Source organism: Corapipo altera, unplaced genomic scaffold, assembly GCF_003945725.1.
Source record: "Corapipo altera isolate COAL_440 unplaced genomic scaffold, ASM394572v1 1, whole genome shotgun sequence".
In the NCBI taxonomy this organism is placed as follows: domain Eukaryota; kingdom Metazoa; phylum Chordata; class Aves; order Passeriformes; family Pipridae; genus Corapipo; species Corapipo altera.
In genome coordinates, this window is record NW_020884873.1 from 27,839,224 (window position 1) to 27,853,407 (window position 14,184).

Below are 14,184 nucleotides of genomic sequence, written 5' to 3' on the forward strand. Positions count from 1 at the left end.
AAAGAACACTCCCGAAAACACAACCACTCCCTTTTATTCAGCATTTCTAGTGATTAAGTTTTAACATCATCCACTACTGGTTTTCTCCAGAATGCAACATCAGTACAAAAGCATTTCTTCAAGTTCCCTCATACAAAGTAGAAACTACACGTATAAGACTTATGAAAGTAGAAACTACACATATAAGACATTTCTTCAGACTACCTCCTTGCAGTAAGATTCTCAAATTTTGGATCTTAGGGAATATTTTACCACTGATTTCCATAGGTATATGACCACCTATTTGGTCTATATGTAGAATTATTTTTCCAAATAGGCAAAAATTCTTAAATGATCAGTGTGTGGCTGCTAAGATCTGGTCAATGTATTGTATTTGCACTTGCTACAGTTCATTTTCCTTCAGCTCTGAAGATGCCTTTCCATCCTAAGCTGTTAATGATAATGGATAGATAATTTCTAAGTTTCCTTGTTATATAGGTAGTTTGCATATTCCACTCGGCACTTAAAGAAAGGTTAGAGAAAATTTAGTACACAATGTTATGCACAGACCCTCTCAACCATAACCTTTCTTTTAATAAAAGCCTCTTTTCTTTTGCATCAATGTTAAGTCTATCCCTGAAGTCTATCCCTCAGAAGACTTTTTATGTTCATGTGAATGTTTTTTTGAAAATATATTCCCCAGAATAGTTGGCAGTGTGAAATCCAACCAATACCTCCCTGCAACTATACAAATTTTCTGCTAGTGTTCTGGCCTTCATGCTACCCCTCCACGATTGCTATATTGCTATGGCTATGTGTGACAACTCATTTATGTTTTGTCCCATGTACTAGATCACACCACTGTGGGATTTTTCCATAGGACATACAGCCACACGATTACAGCAACAGCATCACCTCAAGGTAACATCTGGAAAAGGATTTGATGGAACAGAACTCAAAAAAATCAGTTCAAGTTAATGTTTTCCATTGCCACACTATTCCCAAGTGGTACCTTCATGTTTATTTGGCAGTAAGTTTTCACACAAAGTTGAGTCTCTGTAATAATTGGAAATTCGATTTTTCCTTTAAATTCTTATATGTGGCTTGTAACTATGTTCAAACATGAAACTTCAGGTCTGATCCTGCCTGAAAATTTCACCAATGCACAGGTTCATGTATTTGGGAAGAGCTTTGCCTACAATGTGAAATAAATCACATAAATGTATTAAGTTTTACTTCTTATTTTTAATATACAGATTTGGCTAGCCAAAAAAGGAGAATATTAGGTGCTTGTATAGTTATACTCTCAGATTTTATTAATAAAAACACAAAATAAGTGGCTTAAACCTAGTTTTAAAAGCTGTGTTTCAAATTCTAATTGCATATTGAGGCAAGAATTGGTCTTAACAAATGGCCTAGTAATAAGGCAATGGAATTATGAAAGTCAAATATAAATAATACGGGCAAAGACTTACTATTTTATAGAGGCATATTCAGGTACAATCTGATTCTAACTATAGAGATTTATTTATGTTAATCCCTAAAATATCTGCATAGTTTTATGCGCAATCCTTTATATTGTAGAACTTCTTCTGCAAGCACAGGTAGAAGAAAGCAGCAGCAATGTAGGAATGAAGGGCCTGTGGAAGCAGCTACAAATGGGAGAAATGCCAAGGCATGGCAGGACTGCAGCAGAACTGCACTCATCATGCACACTTCTCCTCAGCTCCTCACATTTTTCAATGACAGTGTGGGAGTTTCAGAAGCATGCATTCTCAGCCTTTCTCTTAGAGGAGTAGAAATTATTTGAGTCTTTGTTCCAGAGAGGGTAGGAGAGAGGGAACTCTGTGTGTATTAAAGATCTTTTAGTCAATAATAAACAGACATTATTTTTCATATTTAACTAAGTAAGATTCAAGTTGGCTCAGTTTTCCAAAGCAGCTTACAAGACATCTGTGCAAATAGGGTTATACACAATCTGAGGCAGGAATGCAGAGTTGAAGAGAGATGAGAAAACCCAGACAGAACAACAAACTGCATCTATGTTTATATTTAAGTTGCATACAGAGGAAACATTTAGAGCAGAACAGTCCTGTCACACTGTAGGCTCATTCAAACCTTCTATCAGCTGCAAGGCCTGCAAGCATTAGTTCACGCTATATAAAATGTATCACATTGTGCCAATGTCATCTTCATGGAGGTAACAGCGGTGGGTTGGCTGTCTAGGAAATGGTTCATGGGTTTCAATCTTGTTTACTTTCTGACCAGGCCAAAGCAGCCCAAGTTTGAAGTTTAATCATAAAATGAAAGGCGACCTTAGAGCCATCCTATCCAGCCACACTGAAGATGTATGATTTTGCCGTAGGCTTCAGTCCCTACGGTTGCATTTTAAAAAACAAAATTGGGTGAGTGGGAAAAAAAAATATTTTAACACCATTTTGATATCATTACAGGTTGTCATGAAGTTAATTTTAAACATAACTGCTTTTTTAATTTCCAGGTTTGCCCAAGATTTTGCATTAGCATTCTTTTTTGTGGCAAAGGTAAATTATTGCATCAACACTGATTTATTATCACTCTGCAAAATAATGCTTATTAAATTCTTTTTAATAACAAATACAGTTCTAAATCTTAGAAAAGCACATGTCTTACAAAACACACAGCTGTTCAATCAAAACACATAAAGTGTTCAGTGATTATATGGAAAAAATGCTGTATTGTGAGAGCTTCCTTTTTATCAAATGCTAAATTCATTAATAAGTTTTGGGCCAAACTCTCTTAATGCAAATATAGGATTCCTATCTCTATGTTAAAAAATCAAAAGGCTCTAAGGATATATTTTTCTTCTAAAAGTTGTTCTATTAATTTCCTGTAAGAGTAAATAAACTATGGCTATGACTATGATTTAAATTTCATTTCTTGCCCACGTGAAAAGTTTCTGTACACAAATTCTGACAGCAGTATCAGAGAACATCTTGGTTCTAGGCCCTGGTATCTAATACAACTTGAAACATCTGCCATACAAATTATAAAAATGTGCAAATGAAGCATATGTTTTCTCAAAGTGTCACTTTATTTTGATCACTGGGTTATCATGATTTCCTTAGAATGGCTAAATATTTTACTGATAATACAATGGATTCTTCCTTAATTTTTAAACCAAGTCACTATTTTTAAGGATATGGATGAGTAGATGAGTCTTGTTAGTAAAGACAGATTTCCCTAGATAAGCTATTTTTCTTTATAAGCCATCCAACTGAATATAACAAACATTTAAAGATTTGTCACACGAAGTAGCAAAATAGCCTTGGATTTTAAAGGGGTTTTTAAATTTTATACTACTTACTTTTCATTGTATTAACCTATGTGATAATCCAACCTTTTTGTAACTAAATGACAACAGCTTGAAATTAAAATTGTTTGTCAAAAGGTTTTCAGACTTTTAGACAAGAATTTTAATTCTGAATCAATTTTGATGATAAGGAAAATATTGTCATACTTTAAACCATTTTCATTCAGTGAGTTCATAAAGTAAAGTAGCCTTATAAAAACAAGCCCAAAATTGTATCCTTAATTTTTAAGAGAAGATTATAGAGTATGTTTAATAAAGGGGAGATTACATTCAACCTAAGGTGCTGAATCATAAACATTCACAGCTTGATTGAGCACGAATAACTCACCTAAGCCCTTCAAAACATTTATTTTACCTGATTTTTTTTTCCTGGACTGAGTCCAAATCTCAGTATTTTTTTTAAAAAATGCATTTTATAAAAATATACTGAATACAAATCTTCAGACTGGAAAGCAAAGGAAGAAACCCATTATGAATAGTTAAAATGTTATGGGGTTTTTTTAATAAATATATAGATAGAATCTTACTCTATAGCTAGTAGACAGCCATTTTCTTTTCTGTGAAAAGTGAGAAATGGATATAAAATAGAATTTTTCATAGTAGAAACAGCTTTTAGATATTTTTATAAAGGCAAAAAAGCTTGAAATCTTCAGCCTTTGCCTAGTCATGCTTCATATTTATAATATACATAAAAATTAAATATATGTCTAAGGTTCAAAGATATTATTATGATTCTGTTGTGCACTCTGAAGATTTCCTACAAGTAGTTACAGATCATAGTTGTGTTGTTTCTCAGTGACTTACAGTGTAAGCAGAGTAGAATCATTGATAACAGCTTAATGGACAAAAGATAGATTTTTAAGCAAGAAAAAAAGTGTTGCAGTTGAACTTTCTATTTTTTAAAAAAATATTTCAGTCATTCTCAAAACGCTAATATGCCTCTTTCCCATTTAAACATGGGACCAGTGATAGTTTTCAACTGGAGGTCTCAAAGCAAATGAATCATTGAGAAAGTCTCAACTTTGATAGGTAGCCACAATCCAAAATTTTAAAATAATGGAAACACAGACATTAACTAGTTTTCAACAGCTCATCAGAAAGCCACTGAGTAGAAACGAATGATGATTACACCTTGTCCAAAATGATTTACATTTTCTTTCTATACATGCCAATATTTTAAAAGACAATTTGAAGAATAACAAACAACATCTTTACTAAATTTGTGAAAAGTTACATTATAAAGCATAACTGAGGACTTTTTTATATCCTGCAGAGTACTACAACCATCCAAGGTCAAAAAATCATGTCTGGTGAAAGGAAACTCATTTTATTTATTCAGATTAAATTGTATCCACAGTAATGTTCAGTTCCATTGGCATGAGCAGTCTATAGGCTCCTGAAGGATGTACATAATTTCAGTGCCATTTCCTGAGCAGCGCAGTGGCACAGTCAGATTACGTGTTCCAATTTCTCGGCAACATTTACAGAATCTTAAATGGCTGTCAATATTGACATTGAAAATTGTTGCAGACGGGCATTTTCCATCACAAGAAGCCACGTTTATCTATGAGTAAAATAAGAACTGAAATTAGACATCTTAAATTTTGTTGCAAAAATATTACATTTCAAACTTTTTTGTGATTAAAACCCATTTTTACATTTGAGAAGGACTCAGGTCTAAAAAATTGGTTTAACTTCTAAAATTCATTCATTCTAAGTTTAGCCACGTTTAAATTTTTTTTTTTTAATTAAACTATTCTTTATTGTTTAATCATGTGTTAAATTCTTCTAAGGAAAATGAAGGGAAACCTATCTTTCTCCTTGAAGGTTCAAGAGGAAAAGCATAGCAGTGGAAAAGCTTTCCCCTTTCTTATTCATATTGCTTGTGACTGAGGGTTGTGTTATCACTCTAAGAAATGTACCCAAAAAGAAGATGCAGTAACAAATCAACAAGGGCATAAAGTGGCTAGAAAATTATGTGTGCTCTAGACTGAAGTCACTTTCTCTCACTACTACATTGTCTGAGGAATTTTCTTATCTGATAATCTGACAGGAAAAAAAATTATAATTTTTAATTAAAACAAGCAGTGTTAATAGCTGGGAAATCAAGAACGGCTATAATAGATCTAGTTCTTTCTGTGATAGTTTTAGATCTGATTTCTTATGCAGGTGGGGCATATGAAAGATGCTTTGATCCACTCCCTTCCAAGCAGCCTGTGATGAAATGTGCCATATCCATAAAAAATAGACCAAAAAGTTACTCTGACAGCTTTTAAATTTTCTGAAATTTAACGGGGGTAAAAAAAGACTTTGTCCTAAGCACTAATAATCCCACTTATTAATTAAAGAAATGTAATCATATTCTGCCCTTTCCAAAGTTTGACAGTATTAATCTGGTTAAAGAACGTGTATGTAGTTCCAAACCAGTCAGAGCAGATACTACCATCTGATTGGCCAAAATCACGCAATTGAAAAACAGTGCCAGTGGGGGAGCTGGAGAGGAAAGGAATTGGAGCTAAGGGTATGAATAAGAATTCTGAGGACATGAAAATCTGGAGGTACTTCTGGGTGAAGAGTAAGGGAATCTGGACTTTGCAAAGGGTGTGCAGCCATCAAGGAAATCAGGAGTAAGAAGATACTGGGAGAAGGGGGTTGTAATTCAAATAGAAGCTGGATGGTGGTGAGTCTTTTTCAAAGGTGGTTAGAGAGGGAAGGAAATATGATCTACAATAGAAAGTCATAAAAAGGAAGGTTTTATTTGTTGTGTCATTCAAGACATAACTTGGCCAACATTCTTATTGCTCCTCTCTGAACATTGTAGTTCTGCAGCAATGCAGAAGCACCACAGCTCCACAGAGTACTATCATTAGTACTGCAGCACTGAATCGTAAGATACTCTAGAATGGGTTTGTTTCCACTGCCTATCCATTTCCCTAAATGTTGTAGCTCTTAGTTAGCATTTCTGTCAGCAGGAAAGCAGAGATTTTCAAAGAACTGGACAACAGAGCAAGGATCTTTTCAACTAGCTTAAAAAATCTATGAAGTTTGACAAAATCTTTCTTTAATATTCTTTATTTAGTCAACACCATGTCTTTATTTTGTCATATTGCTGTCCCTTAACCTAAATTGTACTACAGTTACTAAAGTAACTGTGAAGCTCTCCAGTGTCTTCTTTTAACTGGAGAATTACTGCAATTTCATCTATATATTTATAGTCCCTCCTTACCAACCCTTCTTCTAAAACTAAATAAATACACCACACACCCCTACTATTAAAATTTGAACATATCACTGTTGAACTTCTAGCAGGGTGTATTTTAATATGTGATGGTATTTTGCCTCTTCCCTAATGATTGTTTAGGTTCTTCAATAGAATCTTACCAGAGGCCTTTTGGAAGTCTTGAGCTACTTTGTCAAATGCTTCTCTTTTAAGTGCTACATGAGAAATACATTTGCTACTCGGAAATATCCAGGGGTTTGTAGATGGGGCTACACAAAAGCTGAGAAATAAGATGTCTTAAGTAGACACATAAATAAATGGGATCAAGAATTTATGATATGGAGACCCATGCTACGTGCAGGAGAAGATACACAGAGTGCAAAGGTCCTCAAAGGGGAATGGAGTTTCCATCACATTGTAAGTTGAAACATTCTAGTCCTCTTTTAGAGTGGGATATTTTTTTTGTGCCAAAGAGTTCAATGTTTTCATTAGTCACAAGCAATTATGGTGTGTATTTTTCATTTGAAGCCAGATGTTTTTCTAGTAGGAGGGTTCAGTGTTTCAGTCATTGGAACAGCTAGTTTTACTGTATTTATGAGTAGGATAACATTCCTAGGATGAAAGGTCTGCTTTTGAGAAGATAGCAGCATTTTTTTGTTGCTTGTTGTTCATTATAACCAATTTCTTAGTACTTGATTTGGTGTGCCACAGGCTCAGCATCAAAACAGCTCTTTTATGCTTACCGGGCTTTGACTTATACAGTCATTTTTTCTTATGGTTGTCCTGATTGTCATTTTTTGGCAAATTCTTTCTTCCTTTTTGCCTGAAAAAATACAGAAAATGTATACTGAATCAATGCACCTTTTGTTCTGCATTTGCTACTAAAAAAAGTAAAACTATTAGCATAATTTAAATAATTATACTTTGTTTTCCTTAATGTACACACAGAAGCTATTACTTCCATATCTTTTTTTAAATCTAATATATTAGTAAATAGTTCTTGTGCAGAATTATTTGTTTTATAGCTAGCACATATTAGCCATTGAGTGGCCCAAATAAGCTATACAGACTTTAGAAATATTAAAATACGAATATGATTTTAAATTGCACATATGGCAAGATAAATACAAGCAATGAGGAAAAAGGTGTCTCGAGTAATTTTGAATAGTATTAGAATTAATTCTGTTTTATTGGGAATGTTGAATGTAAATAGGATTTTAATTCTGCATTTTAGAAAATTTTCAGAACTTAACATTGAGAAGGTGAAGCTGTGAACGTGATTACACTGATGCTATTTTGCAGGTTTAAAAATTAAATATAATTATATAATTTCAATGTATTTTTGAAAAATATGTCCTTCAAGGAAGCTTTGAAAGAGAGAGATGCATCCATTTGCTAAATATGGTGCACTTTTTATCACTAGATTTTAAGTATTTAGCACTGAGTCAGCATACAGAGCTAGGATTAGAGAAATACTGAATTTTTATGTACAGTCTGGGAGATATTGACAGGAGTTGTTTCCTTCTATTTGAAAAATAAAACTGTAGAGTGCAAAGCCATTTTTAACATATTAAAAATAAAAAATGTAATTTTTTCATGCTGCACTCCATATAAGACTTATTACTATTTGTGTAACAGAAGTTAATTAGATCTCCTATTTCACTTCCCATCAAAATCATGTATTACTTTTGCTGTGGAACCATTCTGGATATCCAGCATATAAAATAATAAGCACTATTCAGCAGAGTTTCTCAGCCTTCCACGCATGCCTTTATGGTTGGGTGTACACAAAAAGAACAACTCTTCTGTTCCCCAGAAGCTTGTGAGCACTTTTATAAGATAATTGAGCTCTGACTAACCAAGATATTCTGCAGCCACGGCTCCACTGAGTATTTAAAACTTAGGTTTGCTGCTATATTTTAATCTGTGCATTCAGAGTAAAACAAGATTATGTTACTGAATTAGCAAATTACTGTATGATTGAAGTTGTTATCTTGCTTTTCCTTCCTCGGAAACACTTAAGAAAAGATTCTGTGGTATTTCCATTAGAAAGTGTTTGCCAGCATGAGTACACAGAGACAATGCAATCTTTGTATTGCTACAAGTCATGTAGAGATATATATGACATTTCAGCATATAAAGTGCTGATGTCTAATGAAGACTGATGCTATACTTTTCTCTCCCCAACCCTGAACTGTAAAGATCTGCATTCAATATCAGATGTGCTTTGTTACTCACTCCTTATTTCAGCAATGAGTTTCTGTGACTTACCTACCCTAAAAAGTTAAGAATTATGAGCGTAATGCAACAGTTTTGTAACATTCTGTATTTTCTGGTGTAAAAAGTATATATTACCACATGGAAATGGTGTGTTTCCACCCCACCCTCAACATTTTCCTAACTTTGTAAAGCACATTATTTGTGACAAAGAAGAAATACAGCATAAATCCATATTTGCAAAGGTGAGACCAGACAATAACACACACTCTTGCTCTATTTCAATACAAAAAAAAAGAATTCCATCAATAATTTCAGAAACCTGGGATCAGATTTAGAATCTCTTGGTAACCGTATTCAGAATTATTAATTTTTTTTTCAGTAACGTTTTTAGCACCACTAGCCTGTATAGTAAATTCATGTGCTAAAAGAAATTTCAGCAAGAGCAGGAGGAATAACCATAAATGGATGAACCTAATTCTGACAGGTGCTGAGCAGTGAGCCTTAACCAGGCTTTAGAAAACCACTGATTTGGGAGACCAACAGAGGATCAGCATCTCTCAGTATCAGGCCCAGAACCATTAACTGCATGGTAACATTTAATGATGATGACAGCTATGACATATATATCAAATACTGCTTACACTATTATCAAAAAAAGGAAAATACAGTATTAAAAATTATACCTGGTTCACAATTAATACTATCAGTAGGCACTACTGGATTAATGGCAAAGGGTAATAGACCCAATCCAGAACCTGGCAGAATCATTAGGAATAGAAGATTCTCATGAAATAAAAACATTTCTGTATAAATGACATTTCATTAATTCTTACACTGCCAACTGCAATTTTTCTTTTAATAAAAGATGATAAGCTTTCCTGTTAGTCTTCTACAATTTAGAAACTGCGAAGCTGCTTCAAGTCTCACTAAAGATGCCCTAAACTTTATTAAACTCCTGATTAACACAAAACTGGAATGATGCTTACTTTTAAATCAAACTTTTGCAATGAGTCTCTCTATGGCAAGGTAAGAATTAAATATATGCACTCACTTTGCATGCATTAAATCAAAGTCTTTCAGAAAAGTTATTTGTCCCCATTAAAATCCCAATATGTTGCAAGCTCTATTTGTAAGTACTCTTCTTAACTGCTTCACCACAGGGCACATGCTTTTAGTTAAAAATAAAACAAACTAAAAATAAAATAGCATATAATTGTTTGAATTATATCTAGGGTTTTCAGCAGCCACCTCAGCAAGTATTTCTGAAGTATAACAATGCCTTTCCTGAGGCCACAGAATATGGTCAAAATTATAAATCTTCCTGAACAAAAGTAAACAAATAGTCAATAATTCTTAAGACTAAGTTTCTAAAAAAAGCCAACCTAATTTTGAGGGGAAGTTAAATATTTTTCAACACAGCTTATCTCATGAAAGAAAGAATAGTGTCATTAAGATTGTAGCACAATTTGGTGCTATTTTCTACATTTTGTATACAATAGAATATCAGTATTTACAGTTCACTTTTTAAGACTAGCATAACTTGGTATTGCTCTGTATTAGATAAATATCAATATTCCCTTTTTTCACCAAATTATATAAAATACATTGCACTTCAGTTTTATGTAATAACTGTACAGTATATGGTTGTAAGTCTGTGACTTGCTAGTCAATATTATTAAGTAAACATTTGTCTACAAAAATTCCAAAAACTAATTTGCTTATATATTTTACTCTAATGTTGAAGATAAAAAAAGGCCAAAAAAGAGGGGGAGGATTTTCTGAAGTGTTGACCATGTTCTTGCTCTACAAAATTACTTTTATACAAAAAGGGGTTTTCATATATAAATAATTATATACCTAGATAATAAAACTTTTCTTAGTCAAAACTGCAGCAAAAACCTGTTTGTTCTCAATCAATTTTTAAAATTGCAAAAATTATGAAATCTTTATGTCAGCCTGAGTCACATTTCATCATATTTTAAAGTTACACAGTCAGAAAATGTGTACATATTCCCAGTTACTAAAAAGTTGATTTTATATAAGAGTCACTATCTTCAGTATTACTATAACTTTTCCTCATCTGGGATTTTTAAAAAAAGTATTCCAGTATTTTGGCCCTAGAAAATACATATTAGAGATACAGAATAAATCAGTAGGTTTGAAGACATATTGCAAAATGTCACTGAATTAGGAATCAATTTTAGGGGGAAAAAATCCTCATCTTTTATGGTGAAAATCATATAGGCAATATTTTAGAGCCATCTTAGCAATAAAGAGAATTTCTTCATTATTTTAATTGAGATAACTTTTAGTCTTCCATGGGTTATATTTGGAGAGATTTGGTTATACTCCAGACAATAATGTTAAAAATCACCAAGTCAGCAGCCAAATGAAGCAATACCTTTTAATAAGAGTAGTTAGGTAACTACAACAATTTTTATGTGATTTGCAGGGGGACTGCATGCTTTTTCCTTCTTTATGTCCCAGCAACTGAGGTTAAAAAACAAGCCCTCCAAAATCAAAGCCAAACTAGCACATATTGCAGCCTTCATCACTTACAGGTCTTGCAGCAGCCATCATTATACGTCTGCACAATTCCTCCATTCTAGGAAAATAAAAGGGGAATATAGCAAAAAACACTGTGCCTGATGAAAAGGTAAGACATTCCATGTTTTAAAGATGCTCATCTAATAAAAAGTAGTATCACTGAAATGAAGAGAATTACACAGATATGTGTCAGCTGAAGGTTTGGTTCACAAATTCTTTACAACCTTTGAAATTGAAAACAAACTCATCACTGCTGAAAGTTCAGTAGTGTTCAGTTGGCATCTGATCTAGTCTCCTTTGAATAAATCACTTAGTTTCTGTAAGTGTATTTTTATATCATCCACTACCATCTATTTCTCCACCACTGAGACTTATTAGGATAGTTTAAAAAAATTCATGTGTATAGCCCAGAACTGCATATCAAGCAGTCAACAGAACACAAATAGCACTCTTAAGATAACAACAGACAAAAGACATTTTTTAGCTTCTATCTCTTCATGCGAGCATACATTATTTATATCATTAAAGAAAAATCACTGAGTAAGTTGTTTGAGAACTTTGGAGCACTTAGATACTTAAATCCATATTCCTGAATGATCCTGAGATGCCTGTCAGAAGAGCTTTCTTCTCAGCTACTGGTTCAAGTCTATGTTCAACATCTCTGAAAAACAGGTCAGACTGACTCAAGAAGTTAATTATAGGGCTCCATTCTTCAAAATCTTAACCATTATTACTAAGGAAAGATCCTAATAGATGGTGTCCAAATGGTTCCAAGGAAGAAACTCAAGCATAAAGTCAAAGTAATACAGACACTAATTTTAGATAGTGTACCTTCTTCAGGATTTTTTAAACAAATGCAATGGATAAGTAGGACTTGTACTAAATTCATAATCTGTAGTCAAGGCTATAATGGTACTTACCCTCTCTACATATATATTTATTATTATTTGTAGTTTATATTAAATATATGGTGTACTTCAAGTGCAAGAATTATAAGTATAAAGTTAGAGAAGTATTAAATTAGAAATTAAACTGTAAACAAATATGCAATGTATGTGAAGAACACATGTTCTTCAAAGCAGTTTATATGGGTATGCCACATTTACATTTTTAGATATGTGATGTAGGTAGATACCCTTTCATGTATGATATTTTTTTATTATAAAAAGTTTATTTTAAGAGATAATAAAGTTTATATATACTCTGTCATCTCTGTTATCTTCCTAATCTTTGCACAACTTAAGGAATTTTTAATATAGCCGACTTTTATATGCAGCATTTCTGGATTGCTTGATCTGATTTATTTAGTCTATGTGCACTACAAACTTGGCTAAGTGTTATTCTAAATTAAAGTAAGACACAGTGATTAGCACTTTATATAGTGGTATGTTAAGCATGATTCCAATTCCACAATATTTTAAAAGCAGTCATCAAAACCCAAACCAAATTTTTATACTGCTCACAGACACTTTGTCAGTTGAAAAGCAAACAGGAGCATAGCAAATAACTGCTAGTTTACATGTTTTTACTTACCACTTTTTTAATTTAAAGGAACTACATGAGCTATGCATGCCTTGTCAAGTGTAAGCCAAACTCCAGAGCAGTTATTGTCACTTACCTCACCCAAAGTACAAACCTTTGTACAGTCAGTGTCATTAAACGGGGGGCAGACAACACTTGATCCCAGTATGATAGCCCCTGCAGCAGTCTTAGCACATTTGTAGTTGGTGCAGTTGGAGCTCCAGGTGCTTCCTTCCTGAATATATGAACCAAAGCCATTGTCAGGGAAGCCAAAACATTTCAGCTTTATCTACAACTTCAAATGTCTCTAAAACAGGTGCCCTCATGCTGTAGTACCTACTGGAGTGGAAAGTCCTGCATACCACCCAGAGGTGACAAGGAGAAAGACCATCCTCTAACTACCAGTGTCTACTCCTCCCCGGAGTCATGGCTCTATTCTCCAGCACGCTGTTCAGCATGGGTGTCCTAGTGCAGAATTAAAAGTGTCTGTGCCTTAGTTTCTTTTGCTCTGAAAGCGATGGGAAGCATGAATGAAGTTATGGCCACATCTAAATTTCCATGTATGGGGATGCTGACACACCATCAAGATCCTGAACCCCAGTGCTTCGATTTGCACTCTTCCTTTCTGTAGTAACCAGAACAAGAAGAGTGGCCCTGAGAAGAGGGGGACATAGGAGTCCTGATGTGAACTCTGAAGCTCCCAAGATATCTAAATCACAGTAATTTTAACTTAGAGTTAAAATTTGAACCCTTCCCTGCACTTGAAGCATATCCAACCTTAAGTAAATTATGACATTTACATATCTTTATAGAAAATATTACAAGCAATAAAATTAAATAAGGTTTTCACAGAGTGTGAAATGGTAGGTCTTTAAATAAACCCACTCTTCCTATAGTATATCATAAATAGTCTCTAAGTGTATAAACAGCAGCAAGGAGGCATGTAGCAAGACTGACAGCATGAGTTAACTAAGAAATGACTGTCAGACACCTAATTATTTTATTATTATAGTTATTTCCTATCTTTGTCCAAAGACACTTACCTCATACACAATAAGTGTTCCATTCTCTGTATGAAAAGAGCAGGACACATTTTGACACATACCACAACAAGTATGGTGACTGAAGGAAGGAATATATATTTGATGCTGGAAAGAAAGGAAAGAAAAAAAACAAGTAAGTATTTTTAAACATATAGGATATGAAAATTCTTTGATTTCTAAAACCAAAAATACCAAGAAAAGCAATATACGTATGGATGGATGGAAGGATGGAAGGATGGTCAGATAGATACATTTACATATGCTGATAGAACCTTCCTCTAAAAATAATCCTGTAGACACAA

General features: G+C 33.6%; 1 protein-coding gene across 1 annotated transcript in view; it reads right to left on the reverse strand.

Moving 5' to 3' along the window:
• Positions 1 to 3,803: 3,803 nt before the first annotated feature.
• The window catches only part of OTOGL (otogelin like), an 89,208-nt gene continuing 78,827 nt past the window's right edge, over positions 3,804 to 14,184 (reverse strand). Inside the window, exons 52-57 of the mRNA XM_027666674.1 lie at positions 13,883 to 13,987; positions 12,955 to 13,074; positions 11,331 to 11,376; positions 9,455 to 9,526; positions 7,295 to 7,374; positions 3,804 to 4,895 (exon numbers count right to left, since the gene is read on the reverse strand). Of these exons, the coding sequence (XP_027522475.1) occupies positions 4,695 to 4,895; positions 7,295 to 7,374; positions 9,455 to 9,526; positions 11,331 to 11,376; positions 12,955 to 13,074; positions 13,883 to 13,987 (624 nt within the window). The 3' untranslated portion in view covers positions 3,804 to 4,694. The remainder of the gene's footprint in view (positions 4,896 to 7,294; positions 7,375 to 9,454; positions 9,527 to 11,330; positions 11,377 to 12,954; positions 13,075 to 13,882; positions 13,988 to 14,184) is intronic.